Source organism: Alligator mississippiensis, chromosome 2, assembly GCF_030867095.1.
Source record: "Alligator mississippiensis isolate rAllMis1 chromosome 2, rAllMis1, whole genome shotgun sequence".
Classification (NCBI taxonomy): Eukaryota; Metazoa; Chordata; order Crocodylia; family Alligatoridae; genus Alligator; species Alligator mississippiensis.
Window position 1 is genome coordinate 209,536,285 of NC_081825.1, and position 19,503 is coordinate 209,555,787.

Genomic DNA, 19,503 nt, shown 5'->3' on the forward strand with positions numbered 1-19,503 from the left:
CTGCCAAATTAAGGCAGGATTTGAAGTGCTTCAAAAGTACATTGATCCATACCCTATGTTGGAACTGGGCTTGGAATCCATAAGAGGAGGGCAAAGGTTACATATACACCGGTGGGGATGAGTAAATGTATGAATCCCGCTGAAGACAATGTCTTTCCTTCAGCTGCTCATTCATCAGTGGGTGCATCTACATGAGCCTCTTTACTGCACAATAGAGCAGTTTACTGTGCAGTAAGCGTGTCTATCTATATGTGCACACGCTGCGCAGTAAACGGCTCTACTCATGAGTAAATTTGCTACAGGCCTCCCACTGGGACATCTGCACAGAGGCCCAGAGAGCCATCATGGGAGCCATGCTGGTGTCCTTGCCAATGCCACATGCTGTCTTCCCAAGCCCCTACTGGTCACTAGTTGAGACTGTGGACCTCATGGAGCAGTGGGGCAAGGCTGAGGTGCTTAGGCAGTTTGTGCATGGTGGGCACTCTAACGTGCATTTTTACAAGGGCCTGTCAGGCCATATATGGGAGCGTGGGCATGCCCAGTGACGAATAAAGGTCAAGGCCATTTCAGGGCTGCAGGAAGCGGGAGCAGTTTGCTTCTGCTTACTTGCACGTGTAGATATATGCCTGGGGGTACTTACTCTAGAGTAGTTTACTCATGTGTAAACTGCTCCTGGATCAAAAAGCATGTATAGATGTGCCCGGTGTGTTAAATTGCTAGAATAATTTGATCTCTTTTTGTGCAAGACCTAAGAGCAAGATGCTCAGTCCTCACTTTAGGTTTCCAATTCCTTATGCAGACTAGTGGGGTTTACATACCTGTTTATGTTATAGCTGTTGAAATGTGAGTACCCTGATTTAAGGCCTGAATATTTTTCAGAGGAGTAATCCCCCAAGGCCTGTAATATATGCCAATTTATCTTTCCCACAGTATGGTGAGATTTATGAAAAAGGCAGCCACTTAGCTGGTTATTAGTCAGATTAGTTTGGTTGAATCAATCTAATCCTTAGTGCATATTTTTGAAACTGCAAAACAACTACTCCAGCTAATACAGTGGGCACTTTCTGGTACAAACTGAGACAGCCAGGGTGCTGGAAGTTAGAACTAAGGTATGTTATGCACCTGTTAGAACAGTGGTTCTCAACCCTTTAAGGCTCAAGGCACCCCTTGGAAAATATCTACTCTTAATTTGCACTCAGTTTTTTTTTAAATTATCACCAAAATATAATAGAGCAAATCTTTTGCCATGAAAAACCTCAAAAACACCCAGAATTGGTCAGAATATTTTTAACACTGTGGGTCCCTATTTGAAAATGTCTGGGTTTATCTTGTGAAGCATGTTTGTATACCTAACAGTGTTAATGTGTGGTACTCCATGGCACCCTGGGTTGAGTCACTGGGCGCGTCTACATGAGTTATGTTGCCATAGCAACTAGCTGCAGTGATGTAGCTCATTGCTATGGCAATGTAGCATCTGTGGCCACAAACCATGATGCTGCTGCTACTGAGCAGTAGCAACAAGCTCATTGCTACTGTGGAGTAGGGTCGGAAATGGCCCATGCAGCAATGGGACTGTGCAGTACTGGTGTTATTGCACAATCATTTAGTACTTGCTTTAGCTGCTGTGCTAAAGCAAGTACTAAATGATTGCACAGTTACAATTGTGCAGTTGGGTGAACATGTAGACGTGCTCACTGTTATAAAAACAAGAATAGGAGAAATCCACAGGCAAGTGTTGGGTCATTAAGTTATGCTACTTATACATCTGATGTATTTATCTTTTGGAAGTACAACCTGCCTGATGATCACTATTTTGGTGATACCATATTTACTCAAATCTAAGATGAGGCTTTTATCCCCAATCAACATGGGGAAAAGAGCCCCTCAACTTAGATTGGGGTGGGCAAAATACAGCCTGTGGGCCGCATCCAGCCCACCAAGTGATTGTATCCAGCCTGCCAGCAGGCGGCCACAAGTCTTGGGATCCGACTCATGAGAAACCGGTGGCTCTGGCTGTTGGGTTTTGCATCCCAGCCCCATCTGCAGCTTATGCCAGCTCCTGCCCTATGCACTGGAAGTAGTGCAAGGCTGGCATGGCCGGCAGCTTCTGGGTGGGGATCTGGGTTCTTCCCGGGTCTGCAGCTGACACTGCTTCATCAGTGGAGTCACCTCGACACCCAGTAGGAACTTGCCAGCAGCACCCACAGCTGATGCTGGGTTTGGCACCTGCACTGAGCTGCTTCTAGTGCATCAGTTTGTGTAAGCTGTGGATAGGGATGGGATGCTGTGGATTGGTGTGTGCTGTAGCTGCAGGGCTGGTTTGGGCAGGGAGGGGAGAGGGGGATCCATGTGTGCTGTAGCTGCAGGGACAGTTTGGGTATGGAGGGAGAGAGAGTGAGAGAGAGAGAGAGAAGGGCACATGCTGTAGCTGCAGGAAGGGGAGAAAGATCAGGGCTAGGGTTCTGCTCAAAGTTTAGATATTTAGCCATCTCCTTTGGAAAACCCAGAACAGGTATAGTTCCTCCAGTCACCTCTTAAGCCAACAGTATTTGAATTGGTGACAATTACATCCGCTCATCTGTGCCTGCTCTCTCAGTATCATTTCCACCTTGTGGCACTTACTGAGATTTCCTCAGAAATTATACTTGCAAATGCAATTCCTAGCATTTAAGCTTTTCAGATCTAACGCTGCACACAGAAGTTTCTTATCAACTCATAGTTCTTGCATTTGACATTCATTAGTATGCTAATTACTTCTTAAATTAGCATATAGTACTCATGCATTAGACCATATCACTGTATTTATTGTTAGTTTAGCTCCAATACATGTACTCACCATCATGCAGAGCATGCAAAAGAATAAAAAAACCCATGAATTATATATGAAAAGGACTCTCTTGCTAAAGGTAGTATCAAGATGTACTTATTAGGTTGAAATCATGGTACAGAATTTTCTTCTGTTTTACTTAGGGCACATAGCTAACTGTCAAGCTTTATTCAGAGTAGATAAAACATAACTCTGAAAGACAATAACATTAATGTTCTGTTTTGTTCAACTGGTCAAAGCATATAAGTCCATTTAAGTCACTGGGATATAAGCAAATGCTTAAATATTTATTATTCAATATTTTTTTTCAAAATAGATATAGATATAAGCACTTACATATTTGCTGAACCAGAGCTATAGGTGGTAACATTAATATCATAATTTTTTTTCCTTGGGAAGAAATACAGTCTATATCCTTATTTTTGTAGAAATAGACTTCTAATAAGTTGCATAAAAATAATGGATTTGTTTCATGTAATATACAACTGACATTAGACAAGCAATAGCTTTTTAAAAAAGTCATTACAGCTACTATTTCACAAATAGGGTATTATTTATTGTTCACTTCCTTGCAGTGGATTTTGTTTTTTTTTATTGATCTATACCACCAGGCTTTTCCATTTCTGATATTCGTTTACTTTGGCAATCAGTATGACCTTTTCTTTTTCTAAGTCATTCTGAGTTCCAAACTTGCTTTACAAAGGTGGCAAGGTTTGGTATCAGGTGGGTGGTTGTTCTTATGTCATGGATCATGTGGCAGGGTGGGACTTCTGGTTCCAAGACTGCAAACCTCCCCCACCCCAAGTACTTCCAGGGCAAGGGGAGGGACTGCCAGTGGCAAAGGTCTGTGGTTAGGGGATGGGACTTCTGGTCCCAAGGTGGAGGGTAGGGGGTGTAATAGCCAGATGTGGGATAATTGCATCCCCACCTCCTCAATCAGGCATAGCAGGTCTCATCCTCAGCTCTAATGGCTGAATGGTTTCAGCTATGAAGCAAGAAGTTGAAAGACATTCTTCTTTGTAGGTTTGTGGTGGTGTTGTAGCTGTGATAGTTACAGAAAATGTGAGAAGCCAATTTTTTTTCATAATATCTTTTATTGGACCAAATTTATTTTGTCATTCATTATAATTTGAATATTCCTAATAACTGTATATATTTCTGACCTCTTTTTTTTAAAACTGTGGCCCCACTGATTGATTACAGGTGTCAGGTTTTTTCCCCCACCTTCCTCAGAAACATTGGATGCTGCATGCAGCCAAGACGGGATTTCATTTGGGGTGTGCTTAGTATGTTCCACCCCCACAAACCCTACATCCACCCCTACTACTACCCACAACCCCCCAAACCCCACAACTTCCCCCCACCACACAAATCCCACACCCTGTGTGCCCAGCCGCCAGCTGGGATGGGACAGAATCTGCTGGTGCGAGTTGAGACTGCAGGGGCAAATGCCACACTGAAGCCCTGCTCCATGCTCAAACTGGTGCTGGGCCATGCAGCCCCAGCCTCGGGGCTCCTGGTCCCAGGAACCACTTCGGGGGTGTGATGGGCTGGGGGGAGGGGCAGGGGTGGCAGCAGGGGTGTGTGTGAGTGTGTGAGAGAGATGGGGGTCAGGGATGAGGGAGAGCTCTGGGTAGGAGAGGCCACTAGAGCCGGGTGTACAGCCCCCTTGTCCCCCTAGAGTAGCCTGTGCAGAGGGAGGCCAGCCAGAAGGGAAAGGGCTTGCCCAATCCAGTCCCTGAGCCCCAGTTAAGGGCTTCCCAGGAAGGGCGTGGGGATCACTGGGGCCTGGGAACAGGTGCATGGAGCAGAACAGCAAGGCCTGACACTGCTCAAAGCCACAAAGTAACGGGTGGGATAGCTGCAGCTGGACTCATGTCCTGGTGCTGGGATGGAGCTGCTGCTGGGAGAGAGCTAGTGGGGGCAGGCAGGGGTTGTGGATCAGGAGTGAGGGGCACTGGTGGGGCTATGGGTTGGGAGTGAGGGGCAAGGGCAGGGGCAGGGCACTAACATATCAGTGCTGCTCAGCACCCAACATCCTGGTGAGCAAAGCGGGCAGGAGCGGCTCTGTGACACAAAAACCCAAAAGCAAACACCGAAGTGAATATTAGAATTCATTTCATTATGATGATAGAGGCACTGGTAAGCTTCCAAATTGCTTTAAATTGTAAATATATCAATAAAACATTGCCCACCTGATCTCTATATATAGTGGCATTTCATTTTAATTGCGGAAGAACATGGATTTGGGGTATTTTAATTAAGAGACTTTTATCAGAGAATTAGCAATTTTTAAACAGGGAACACCAAGATCTCTGCTAGTGAGGAAAGTGGCGGGACCCGGGCAGAGGAGCCTGCCCAGGGCCAGAAATGGGGACCTAGCTGGAAGGCAAATGAGGTGGTTGAACTGCTGACCATTTGGGGCCAGGAGGACACCCTTCTACAGTTTGAAGCAGGCCACCTCAAGGAGCACATCTGGGCAATAGCTGCCCAGATGGCAGATTGGGGACACCAGAAGACATGACAGCAGTGCCACTCAAAGGCCAACTGTGCAGCCACAGCCCACTGGCAGTTAGTGCACAGGTGCAGGTGGCTCTGCTGCAATGCCCATACCACAGCCAAAGAGGGCACGCGGTCCCTGTCCGGGTCTGGCAGGTGTGTAGCTAAGGGGCTGCCGGTCCAAGGGGGAAGATGCTGTCACAGGTGGCAGCAGATCACAGCCAGGCAGCAGCCCCCATTGCCAGACTGCTGTAGTGCATAGAGGGTGCAGGGGCCACTCTAGGTTTGGGCTGCTTCAGCAGTCCAACTGGTGGCACAAGGAGCTATTGTCCTGTGGAAGAAGAGAAAAATGGAGTTGAATCTCCATTATGTGTAAGGGTGCAAATCATGTATTCAGCTTAGGCTATGGGGAAGTCAAAAGGACACGACCCAAAACTGCCAGACTAACACAAGTCTGAGACCATCCTGTCCTAGTCTAGTAAAAAACCAAAAACTTAGCACAAAAGTAACCACAAACCAGCCTGCTGAGTCAGCCCAAAATGAGAAGTGACCCCTAAGGTTACAAGTTAGACGAGAAACCCTTAAAATCTGCTAACATTAAGATAAGATAGAAAAACATGCACATTACTAACAAAGTCATGGCAAATGCTGACTGGTATCTGTCATTGCTATGCTTATGATGTCATATTTTCTATATGAATTCGCCTCACCTGTTGTACGAGGTCAGACCTCTTCACAATTCTCCAATTGTGTATGAGTCTGTCCAGAATGCATTCTCTAATAAACCAAGCTTCTGCTGACCTGACCTAAAGTTTGCTGTGTGTGTTTACCACGACAGTCCCCAGATACCAACTGAAGAGACCTGCTTGCCCTCAGAAGCTCCTGAGGGCAAGTAGCCCTGAGCTGCTCACCAGGGCAGGTTTCTATATTGCTGGGGCCAGCACAGGTGCTGCCCCCAGCCTCTAGCTCCCCCTGGATGAAGAACCAGGAGGAGATGGGCAGGGTCAGTTTGCCCCAAGTGGCACAATTTGCCTCACACCAAAGTGCATGTTCAGGCACGTGTGCTGAGGCACAAATCTCCAGCACAAATGTGTGCCGCTGCCATTTGAACTGCTGCAAGCACACGTGCCTGCATGTGTGGATGTGCCCTACTTTTCTGTGATTAGGATCATCATGTACTCCATCCTATGTGAATGATTATTCCTTTTAACCAGTACTGAGTTAACTTCAGATCCTTGATTTGGGACCCAGGCTGTCTGTGCTCCTGATTGTGCGCCATTAGAAGCTTAGCCATTGACTTCTTTAGACACAGGAGAGGACCACCATAGGCTCAGCTCTGCTTGCAAGGATCATACACAGCAAGGCAAGAAGGTGTGGGAAGTTTATTTCTACACAGTAGAATGCACAGTCTTCCAGGCAGGTGGGGTGCAGTCAACAATATTTGCTAGAGAAAAGTGTTTCTTGGGCTGCATTAAAGCACATGTTAATTACCTACATCAACCTAACTAAATCCTCCACTGTGTTGGAGGCCTCTGGGAGCAGAAGGCACACTGCTCTATGCAACCCTCTCAAAGAATTAGCTGCCTCAGAATTGAGCCTTTTTTGGTAAATATAGATATAAGATGATTTTGCCTGAACAGAACATAGCCAATCTCTATAGGTTTCTCTATTGTGGGAAAATCCTTCAGCAAGCATTATCTTCACTGGAGCATTTCTGTCAGGCATTTGCTACCATAGAAAAGTGTTATGAGGCATTAGGCAACAATCCAACTTGCAAATCAGTTCCCATATAGCTTTTAATAATTGATAAACACATGTATAAAATGGCTTCCTAAAAACATGCAGCATTAAAGCAGGAGATGTCTCTTGTTGTCTAAGTATTTGTATAAGAATGCAGTTGAAGGTAAATTATATTATATAAAAACTAACACCCAGTTAAAACAATGTTGTGGGAGGCTTTGTCTGACAACCAACATAAGAACACCATGGACTTTCCTCCATTTTTGAAGGAAAGCAAGGAAGGAGGTACTGCAGGATCAGAAAGTCTTCCAAAGCCAGTTTTGTGACATGTTGCATAAGAACACATTGTGTTGCCTCAGAATGCAATGCTAAATGTTGAGAAAAATAACATTCTTTCTTTAGTGATCGGTAGATATAGATGAACCGAAATAACATCCCAGCCCAAATCCGAATCTTTTTTCAGCTTTTGGTACTAGGGCTTTCTTTTGGTGCATTATAGACAGCTGTGAAGTCTGGAGGCAGATCCAAAGCTTGAGAGGAGCTGATCTGTTGACCAAGAAGGTGCTACTTTCATAGAGCTGCTTTTTTGGAGTAGAACTGCAAATTAATATTCTGGGTTCTAAAGTTTCAAGTAGTCATTTTGGCAAAGAAATTGAAATGTTGCATGTAAAACAGTTATGTCTTTGAGGACAGTTGAAAGGGTCAGCGAGTGCTGCTCATTAGAACTCTATAACCATTCCTTTATGTACCACCCTGAGATCTGATTTCTGAGCAGGTAAGTGAGAGTAAATCAAGAACTACTGGTACTTACTCTAAAAAACCTGTTACAGCAGGTTGCAATTCTACTTACAGTGAAAGTAGAATAAAAACAATTTAATGTTGTGAGGCATAACATATTTCATTTCCAAATGCCAAAGATGAAAGCACATTTTGAAACCTCACTATCATCTTTTAGGCTAGGGACAGAAGATACACATAAACTGGTATAAGTGATTGGAAACCGATTTAAATCTGTAACACAACAGAAGTTCAGTGCACATAAGCTGCTTTCATAATGGCTGAAACTGGTTTAAGATAAACCTGGATGGATGTAGTATCAGACTTAATTGATTTAGGTTATATCAGTTTATTGAACTCCTGTTCTGGATCCCCACCAGATTCAAGTTAACTTGCAGTCCCCCAGCATCCCAGGATGCTTTGCACCTCCCCTGCAACCTCCCCCGTTCAGGGTGGGCAGTCTAGCCTTGGCTCAAGCTGTTTGCTCCAGCCGAGCAGGGAGGCATGCTCTAGTGCTCCTCAACTTTTGGCCTAGGCCACTGCAGGCATGTGGCTGCATTTCCAGAATCAAAAGTGAATGTCTGTTCACTTGCTTATTGGTTTAATCCACACAGTTTAGACTAACTTGCGAAGATTGAACTGATTCAGCCTCATGCTTTTTGACTGTCTGTACTTAACATTAAAGATGATGTTAGCAACGATTTAAAATGTTACTCAAAGGAAATCAAATATATTGCTGTTTTAAAGTAAAAAAAAGTTAAGCCTGTGCTAGGCTTAGCAAATTTTTAAACAAGCAGAAAGATTAGTTTTTGTTCAAGACAGTCTTCCTTAGGCAGCGTAGCCTTGACATTATGACATCCCAGTCTGCATAAGCACCTTCAAGATGTCGGGCTATTTCTTTCTCTGATTGGTAGCTCCCACGACCATGAAGTACACGCCAGTTGTCAAATGTTACTATGTCTCCTATGACAAAATTAGAAAAAAAACCCAACATATTACATGCTTTTATCACATTTAATTAAGTAACTGAATTAAATTAATTTATACCTCAATTTGTTGCTTATTATAATATGGCTTGCTCTATAGAGAACTAAGGGTTAGGCTGTGCTGGTGCACTCTACTGGCAAAAAGAAACCAGACAAGGATTTTAACTGAACTGTGCTCAAACGTACAAATATGTGCAGATATCATCTCCATCAAAGTTCATGGCTGCCGGTGTTGAATAAGAGTTTAACTGATTGCACAGATTGGTAAGAAAGGAACCCAGTGGGAAATCTTAGTCAAAGAATTAGAAACTGTTAAAAAAAATGTTTACAAAAAATGGGACTGTATTCCTCTTTCCAGATAATGGGAACTTATCAATAAGTCAAGCCTACAAACGTCTTAAGGGAAAGGCTACACTTGAATAAAATAATAAGAAAGTAAGGTTGGAAGGGACCTCACAAGGTCATCTACCTCAGCCCCTTGCTCATGGCGATATCATCCCTGACTAAACCATCCCAGCCAATTGTTTGTCCAATCTGCTCTTGAAAATTCCAAGGGATGGAGATTCCACAACTTTTGTAGGTATCTTGTTCTGAAGCTTGACCACCCTCATAGTCAAAAAGCTCCTCTTCATCACCACAAAGAACAAGGGATAAGTGGCAAATGACAATGTATGGGATTGAGCATAATCACTTGCTAAGCAGTCATTGAGTAGTTGCTATTCTCATCACTCGATGAGTAGCTCCATGAATTATTTAGTAGATTCTGTTCAACCGTGCCTCAGTATGGAATTACCATTTCTTCATCAGCATTTCTGTGATGTTCTTGCCATACTTTGTGAAGCACTCACATAAATTAATAACTTTATCTTCATAACACTCCCTATGAGTTGTGGGAAGATAATGTTTTACATTTAAGAAACAGAGGAACAGAGAGATTAAGGTTAAAATTGTCATGAATACTGACAATTTTTTGGTATGTAACTATAAAAGTTTATGCCTTGATTTTCAGGGATAGATAGTATTTTTCATAGCACATTATCATTTCAAAGCACAACTCTCATTCAGTTCAGTTGCAAAATTGGGTAGTCCTGCAATCTGGCCCCAGATATTTCACATCAGGCACTCAGAATATGAGGAACACTCAATGGGTGTGTCTACATGAGATGCTTATTGCACAGTAGCCTAATAACACTGCACAGTAGTGTGCAGGCAAAAACTGTGCTAATATGCTACTGTGCAGTAGTATTAGGCTACTCTGCAGTAAGCATCACTAAAAACCTGTGTGCTGGTGCTACTGTGCAGTATCTCTAGTTACTGCACATTTAGTTAGTACTTCATTAAGCAAGTACTAAATTGAATGCACAGTAACTACTGCACATTAATGAATGTGTAGATGTGCCCAGATAGTACCTAATTATGGATATTTGGATTTACACAATTTGCCTGCCACCACACAACATCTCTGTGGCAGATGTTGAGATGGTAATCTGATTCTCTGGGACAGCATTCAACTTCCTCAACCATAATTCCCTCTTTACTCATCTTTCAACCCCCTGCCTCATTTCCTATATACCTTCCAGCTTCTATAACAAATTAAACTGACAACAAGGTCTTTCTTTTTGCAACCTTGGTTTATGAAAGAAGCAAGAGATCTATAAGAAAATATATAATTATTTACATTAAATGTTGTATCATAATGAATGACTCAAAGAGATCAGGGTGTATGCCGTTCTCAGCTTTTGAGTGATTCACTTGGAAACCTTACAGCTAGGGACAGAAGTTACACATAAACCAGTTTAAGTGATCAGCAGGGATTTTGGTTTTCTCTAATTAAAAAAAAAACCCTCAATTTTTTGAGTTAAAAATGTAACCCCAAATCCATATTTTTCTGTGATTAAAAATGAAACACCAGTAATACATAGATATATATGTATGTATATATGTGTGTGTGTGTGTGTATATATATATATATATATATATATATATATATATATATATATATAGTGGTGTTTTATTTTGATCATGGAAAAATGTGGAGTTTGGGTTACTTTTTTTAACCTGAAAATTGGGGATTTTTTTTTTATCAGAGAAAACCAGGATCCCTGGTGATCAGCAAATGGTTAAACCCTGTAGCAGAACAGAAGCTCAGTGTACATAAACCAGTTTCAAAATGGATGAAACTGGTTTAAGATAAATGTGGTTGAATATAGTATCAGACTTAACTGTTTTGTGTCAAAACGGTTTATGAAACGTCTGCCCCAGACCCCTTCCTGGTTCAAGTTAAGTTATAGCCCCCAGCATTTTGCAGCCCTGGGCTGGGCTGGGCTGGGCTGTCTGGTCCAGAGAGCAGAGCTGGCCCTGCCCCTCTGTTCCCTAGCTGGAGCAGTGAGGGATGGCTGCTAAGAGGGTGGGCGGGGGAAACTTGGCTAAGTATGTAGCCCAGACTGCTGGCGGGGGGGAACTGCCCCCTCCAGGCAAACCCCATGGGGTCTAAGGCCAGGGGGGAGGGGTTAAACCCCCCCCTTCCCCTGCTCAAACTTACTTCTTGCTGGGACTGTGGACTATAAATCCCAGAGGCACCTGGAAGCAGGAAGAGGAAGGGATGAACAACACTGCAGAGTCCGGCTGCTCTGATTTGGGACTGCAAATTCCAGAGACCTTGGGGGCAGCAGGAAGAGGAAGTGAACACACAACCAGAGAGCCATGCTCTAGCGCCCCCCAGCTTCTAGCTTGAGGCACTGAGAGCATGTGGCTGCATTTCCTGAATCAAAGGTAAATGTCTGTTCACTTCTGTTTCAATTTAATTTGTGTAGTTTAGACTAACCTGCAAAGACTGAATTGGTACAGCCTCAGGTTGTCTGTACTTAATCCACATATCTTTTAATTTAATATTTTGGATGTTATACAAATATAAGTTTGATTAGTTTATTTTCTGGTAGATGGACATCTGAAAAAGAAATTGAGTTACAGTAAATGACCGTCAAATACAGCAGTGAAAAGAAACAGTGATTCATGGGAGTACTGAGATTCATTTTTGGTAACAGCTTATTAAAATATATATATTTTTAGGCTAAGGCATGGGATAAATCTTTACTTACTTTAAGTACAAGTAATTTGTTCACTGACCTGGTTTCATCTTATAGGTAACTTTATGTTCTGTGCTGTTTAGTAGATTAACAAACTCCTTCAGAGCTGCATAGAATGGCTGCACCTTTTCAGCAGATATGTCAAATACAGTGTCTCGTGTTGCATTATTATAATTGATACGATCCATTTCACCTCTGTCATTTATTCTGTGTGTGTGAGAGAGAGGGAGAGAGACAGAACTTTTTACATCTTGCTTTTGTTTTGGTAATAACAGATTTCTTTTCCCCTTGAAACTGCTGACTGAAAATTGAAAATTTTGTAATGAAATGTAGTGCTGGGACAAAGTATTATTTATTATCACAGATAATAAACATATTATGGGGTGTAATAATTAATGCTAATCTGGAAAAGAGCTAAATCAGAAGCACCTGTATTCTCATGTCCTTTTGAAAGTTGCACCTATATTCTGTCTCTATATATTTCAAATGTTGTGATTCATAGATTTTACAGTTGGAAGGTTGCATTATTACCAGAACCTAACCTCCTAACAACATCACCTCATGTGACTTAAAGCTTTTCCATCCAGGTCCTTCAAAACTTGGTGCCGCCTCAGCAATATGCACCTAGGCACATTCAACTCCTTTATAACTCCTAACTTCTATTTGGACCTGTGACTGATATCAAGAAGTTGTTCTGGTTGCTTTCATTTCTTGGGGAAGTGAAGGAGTGTAGGAAGAAAGGAAAGAAAGTTGGGGCATAACACAAATTTAATATAATAAAATAAATACTACTTGGCACTTGAAGTTCAACATAAAATAATTAATGAAACAATAATTAAGGACCATGATGGAATGCTATGTTACCACGAGGTGGCAGTCCCAGACCTTCTAATATGTCTTCATGCAAGAGAAACGCTGAGAAAGGCAAACTGAACCTTTTAGTACAACCAAACTCTTGATGTGTAATCCTGCAATTCTTGGTGTCTGACTACAAGTTACCAGCAGTATGGTTTTGGAATTCTGCTAGAAAGAATTGTGTTTGAATATTACTCACTGTATTATCTTCTGTTTGGACTGCATAGAAAAGTCACAATAATCAACGCCAACATCTGTGAAATCTACTAGGGTAGAGGAGAGGATCTGAAAGGCTTGAGGGTTTTGCTGCTTTAGCTTCCTGGAAACATGAAATCCATCTACCACTTCACTTTCACCTCCAGCAGTGGTTTGTTTTATACAGTGAAGAAACTGAACCTGTAATAAATTAAGACCCGATTGTAAGAAGAACCACATAAATATTTAATAATCAATATTACTGGTTAACTCATTTGCCCTGCAATTTAAAATGATCCTAAAAAAACTAAGAACCGTTTCCTCAATGTATAACTGCAGTTTCACACCAATACAACATGATTATTACTATGGATAAAAAGAGATTAACAACTTCGCTAATTTGGCTTAGAGCATTTGTTGTTTTCACACAAGCACACAGAAGCCATATCTATACAGTAAACATAGTGCACTCAGTGGCAGTAGTCTCGAGCGTGCTATACTTCCATAGCTATTTCTGTCTGGCACTTCAGACAGGCACCGCTGAGTAAAAATGCGAGTTAGTCCACCTTACGTACAGTTATTCTGATAGTGACTCAAGGATGATTAACTGTCAGAACAGTGTGCTATAAGATGAAGTGTAGGCTAGACCTGAGGTAGTTCTTAGGCAAAACACCTGAGAAAGTCTTTCATTTACCATATGTAGGAACAGATTAGAGATGATTGTTTTTCAGAGAATCACATTTCTCCCCCTCCAACTTCTCCATATCTATCCTAAAATATGGAGCCCTGAACTGCACTCAGTACTCTTGATGAAGTCTACTCAGGGCCAGAGGTACTCTCACCTCCTATATTTTATACCTAATACTGTGGTTAATTCAGGATAAAGTTACAGTCATTTTTTTGCAACTATGTCACAAAATGTCAGACTCAAATTGAATCTGTGATTTATCAACCCCGCACCAACCCCCAGGATTTTTCTAAATAATACTGCTACCCAGCTGGTTATCTTTGGGCCATCTACAGGAAACATTTACTGCGCAGTTGACTAATTAACTGTGCAGTAAACATCTCGGCATCTACACATGCACCCCTATTAGGGTGCACAAAACTAATGAACTCCACAGCAGGGTAGTACTTGCATTTACAAGTATTATCTCATTGCAGGGTTTTTTCATGCTCAGCAGTGCATGTGTTGACGCTGGTTGGGACACAAAGGTGCTTCACTGCCAGGGCTGCCTGCTGGCTAGCCCCGCACTGAAGTACCCTCATACTTCAGCCAGCCCCTCCTCTGCACACTGAGCCTGGCAGGGCAGGCCAGGCCCTCTGGGCCCCCTTGCATCTGGGACTTTAGCACCCTGTCCAGTGTGCTGCAGTTTGAGCACACATGTAAACCATGTACTTGAGAGCTTCCCAGGAGCAATAAACTGCTGTGCATTAACAGCATGTGTAGATGCATCCTTCCATTCTATATTTGTGCATTTGTGTATTTTTCCCTATGTGTAGCATGGTGCACGTGAGCTTTGAACTTCATTCTGTTGTCTCTAGTCCAGCTCTCCAATATATCAAGACTCCTTTGAATTATTTTCTTATCCTTCAGTGTTTGCAATCCTTCTGTTTCATATCATCTGCAAACTTGATCAAGAAGCTCTCTCTTCCAGCATACCTTCAGAATGCAGCCCTGTGGAACCCCACTTTAAAGCCTCTTGCCATTCTGACAGTCATCTATTTATAACGTATCTATAATGCCGACACCCTTTGCTTGAGGTTACTGAGCCAACTGTATATCCACCTTAGTAATTTTATCTAACTCTTGTGGGAATGTTACATGGGGCTTTATCAAAAGCCTTTCTAAAGTTCAGATATACTATGTCTACTGCATTCCCTTGATCCACTCAGCTAGTTATTTTGTTAAAGGATATCAATTTGATTTAGCATGATTTGTTTTTAAAAACTCTGTGTTTGCTTTTAATGATCTATCTTTCTTTCCTTTTTCAGATGTTTACAATTAACTTTATAATTTGTTCCTTTAACTTCCTGGGCATTGAAGTTAGGCTCTCATTCCTTGGGTCCTCTTCTTTCCCTTTTTTAAAGATGGGAACTATGTTAGTACTTTTCTAGTTCTCTGGAACTTCACGCATCTCCCATAACTTTGCAAATATTATTGCCAGTGGCTCTGAGATCTCTTTTGCCTGGTCTTTCAGTATCCTGGGATGAATTTCCTCAGGCCCTACCAAATTAAATTAATTTAAATGAATGAAAAGCTCACTGATGTGCTCTTTAGTTAACATGACCTTCTGTCTTTCTTGTTCTTTGTCCACATTCTTTTTGTTAGCTGTCTGGTTGTATATTTTGTAAAGACCAAGGCAAAAGGACCATTGAGCAGCTCCGCTCTCCCTTCATTTATTAATAGTTGGCCACATAGTAGTGTACCCATAGCTTCCTTGGTTTTTCTTTTCTGTACAACATATTTAAAAATTTAAAAACTTCTTGTTGGTTTTAATTTACTTCATCAGGTGTAACTCACTTTTTACCTTTACTTTCTAATTTTGTCACTAATTTTTGCAATTTTTTCCTTAAGTTTCCTTAGCAACTCCCAATCCTTCTGCTGTCTGTAGATTGACCTCTTGATGTTTGAGGCATCTGAGAAGCTCCTTTTATAGTCATATTGGTGTCCTTATGCTTCCATCAGGTAGACTTCTTGTCTAACCAATATGACTAGGCTTCTAATTTGTGTAGGACTTAGTAGGACTTTGTGATCCTGAGTAAGCCGATAGTAATGATTCCATTAAAAATTCCAAGGGATGCAAAATGAGAATGTAGCTTTATGTTTCAAAGAAAAGTATAATCTTTCTAGAACTAAGAGTAATTTTTTTCAGGATCTTGAATAGAAAATTGAATATGTGAGATCAAAACTTGGGAAAACTAAGGATATTTTTACATGAGATTTCTAAAACTGATCATGGTCCATTTATGGACATATTTTCTGTTACTCTTTATTAAATGTCTTTCTAAAGTATTCAAATACTATTATAATACCTAGTAAATTAAAGTGATCATTTATTGTGGATCTATATAGTAAAAATGTTTCAGCATGCTTAAAAACTATTTTTGTTTTGTACAGGTATTTTTTCTTTTAATTGAAAAGACTGCTTTTTTTATGGTTGCGTGTGATTTTTGGCACAGATAAGATAGTGAGCTAAGTCACATCTGTTTCCTATTACTGAAGTACCACTCTACTCTTATTCTACATTAACCAACAGTATCTAAATGAGTTTTCAACAGGTGACACATTAATATGAAATATTTGGCTCTTATTCAGGAAAAGATCATGTTCATCTGTTCATTTAATTAAGAAAACAATTGCTTCAAGTCTTGGTGAACATGAAGTGGGGGAAGGGGATTCCAAGTATGAAATATTAAAGTACAAACATTTGCTGTAATATCTTGGTTGGTTTTTCTTTTTCTTTTTTTTTGGCATGTATGCTTTAGTTCTGTAGTGAACTATATGGACGGTATTAAGAAATCATGGTAAATATGACTGATTGGGTAAAACATTTTTCCTGGTATCAGTTTAAAGTTGTTGCATTCCAGTTTCATAGGATGGGTCATTGTTTTCTATTGTGAGGGGAAAAATACATAGAAATACCTTATTTGCCTTATCCACCTATTAATCAATTTAGCATCTCATTCACATCTCCTTTTATTTGATTTCTCTCTGAATGAAACTCATTTACACTAAATTATCCAAGCTGTATAAATTACTTAGATCCTTAAATTCCACTGGTTTAATGGAAGAGGGCCGGCCATATGATCTAGGTGGTTTTAGGAAAAAAAACTCCCTGCCCTAAATTTCCAATATATCTACATACAAAAGCAAAACTAGGGCTCTATTGTTTTTCTATGCCCATGTCTGTACTTTATCTATTGCTGCTGACTCATTCTTTAAATAAAATGACCATAATTGGAGAGAATGCAAGTGAAATTCCCTATTAAACTAAATAACAGCATTGTAATACATTCCATGTTTTACTCTCTCTCTCTCTCTCTCTCTCTCTCTATATATATATATATATAAGTGTGTATGTGTGTGTGTGTATAGATAGATAGATAGATAGATAGATATAAATATCTATAGATAATGTTTTATTTTTGGACTGCATATTTAATAGACATTGGGCATGTCTACATGTGACGCTACATCGCTGTAGCAATGCACTATGGTGATGTAGCATCTGTTGGGTGTACATGTGACCAGCAGCTACTTCACCATAACAATGCTCTCCCCAAATATAGTGTGCCACTTTGGTGAAGTAGCTGCTAAAAATAACCATGTGCCGTGCGTACGGCACAGTCTGGGCTGTTACTGCGCTGTGATTTAGAACTTCCAAATGGAAGTACTAAATCACAGCGCAGTAACAACACTGTCATAGCGACACATGTAGAAGCACTCATATTCAACTAAAATTTTACTAATTACAGTTAATCTAGTTCTTAGCTGCATATTTGTCAAAATTTATGTCCATTTGTTAATAGCTATTCATTTGGCTGGTATTGTTTTCTCTGGAGTTCTTTGCACTCCTCTTTAGTTCTGATTTGCTTAAGTAATGTTGTGTCATCATATAAACATCTTTTTTTCTTTTTAAATAATGCATATTCCACACAATACCAGCACTATTAAGGATCCTTGTTTTCACTGAAAATGAGCAATTTCTTTTTGTTCTTTATTTTTTTTCTATTGAACTTCTAGCGTATGAGAGAACTTGACATTTTATCCAATAATTAGGTAGTCTCCTTAATAGTTAATTGTGAAGGACTTTGTCAAAGCTTTTTGAAAGTCCAGAAAAATTAGATCTACTGTTTCACAGTTTGTTGACTCCTGTTGATTCACTTAAAGCATTCTAGAAGATTGGAGGACCACTTTTTCCCCATAATGAACTTTTGCTGTTAAAAAAAAAAAAAATCAATAACCAATAACACATGAAAATAAGTATCACTGATGTGTACTCTCTTTGAACCTTCTCATATACTTTCATTTTGTCTGATTTAAGAAATAGATTTTGAAAAATATTATCTTAAATGTGGTATATTTAGTAAATTACTTTCAACTTTTTAAAGAGAGTGAAGGTATAACTTGACTAGCCTTTAAGTACTACTAAAAAAGCATATTAGAGAACCCTTTTTTAACCACAGAAGATATAGTGGATGGAAGCTGAAGTGAAAGAAATTCACTTTGGATACAAGATGTAGTTCCCCCCACACTAGTTCCCCCCACACTAATTCATGACTGATTTGCCATCAGAACAGCTTCCTAAAGGAAGGGATGAATTTTACCATCATTTGGAGTCTGTAAAAAAGCACAAGCCATTTCTAAAAGAGATTCTTGATTTCAGGCACAAGCTGTTGTACTTTAATGCGTTCACTTATTTATTAGAAAATCAGTAATTTTTACTACTGTAGGAATTAATCTATGAATTTACAAAGTTAAAAAATCAATTTCATATTCATCCAATTTTTTATGCATCAGACATATTACCCCCTGTTCTTTTTCAAACTGTAGGACTACTTCTGTTGCCAATGTTGCTCTGTGGAAAAGTCAGTGGGTTCTCCTTACCCCAGGTGGATGTTGCAGAACAGGATAATCAGTGTGAAAATTTAGCTTCCCAGTTGTGTAAGCCACATTGTTAGCATCCATTTTGTCTTGCACTTGCCAAGTAGGTCTTTACAGTGAAAGAAAAAGAGAAGCAGCATACGTTAAAACAGTCTGACACTTAACCAGGCAGTGGAATCTTGATACAAAAAGCTATTCAAAATCTGCTGGATATAATATTATTATAATGATAAAGGAATAATGAGGCTCCAGTGTGATAAACTGGCTATTTCAGAAACAGTGCAACAGAAGTGATTCTTTTCTAAATGAGTTTAGATGTACATGCTCAAATGTGGGAGGGGGAGGAGTGAATTAGATAAATCAGCTGTTGTGGTCTACTGCTGAACTTACTTCCCATCCTTTTCTAGGAAAAAGTTCTAGAGCAGTGATTCTCAGTCAGGGTGTCTTGAGATCCTTTCAGGGGTGTTGCAAATTGCCACGCAGTGTTAGCACTGTTAGGTGTGCAAACATGATGCACAAAATAAAGTCAGTAATTTCAAATGAGAATCCACAGTGTTAAAAGAAATTCTGACCTGTTGCAGTCTTTCTGAGTTCTTTGCAACAAAAAAAATTTGCTGTATTATTATTCCATAGTCAAAAAATGAGTGAAAACTAAGAGCTAGCATTTTTAAGGGGTGCCTTGATCTTAATAAGGGGTGCCCTGAATCTAGAAAGGTTGGAGAACCGCTGTTGTAGAGGGCTTTGCTGGGCCAGCATTCAAAAGAAGAATGGGACAGACCTGCTGCTGTTGTGAACCAGTATAGTACCACCACTAGGGTTACACAAGTTTCAGGGAAGGCAGAAATTTTTTAATATTTTTTAGTTTTGCAATTTTGTTCCCTAGGTTGATCTGTACTACCCACGAAATGTGGACTCATCACAGATTATCTT

The 19,503-nt window shown here is 40.5% G+C and overlaps 1 protein-coding gene across 2 annotated transcripts in view; it reads right to left on the reverse strand.

Annotated features, from left to right (window-relative positions):
- Positions 1-7,104: 7,104 nt before the first annotated feature.
- Positions 7,105-19,503, reverse strand: part of BBOX1 (gamma-butyrobetaine hydroxylase 1) — an 87,762-nt gene continuing 75,363 nt past the window's right edge. For both annotated transcript variants that reach the window (XM_006260666.4, XM_019476807.2), the window contains exons 5-8: positions 18,577-18,682; positions 12,970-13,166; positions 11,956-12,122; positions 7,105-8,806 (exon numbers count right to left, since the gene is read on the reverse strand). In XM_006260666.4, the coding sequence (XP_006260728.1) occupies positions 8,646-8,806; positions 11,956-12,122; positions 12,970-13,166; positions 18,577-18,682 (631 nt within the window). In that variant the 3' untranslated portion in view covers positions 7,105-8,645. The remainder of the gene's footprint in view (positions 8,807-11,955; positions 12,123-12,969; positions 13,167-18,576; positions 18,683-19,503) is intronic.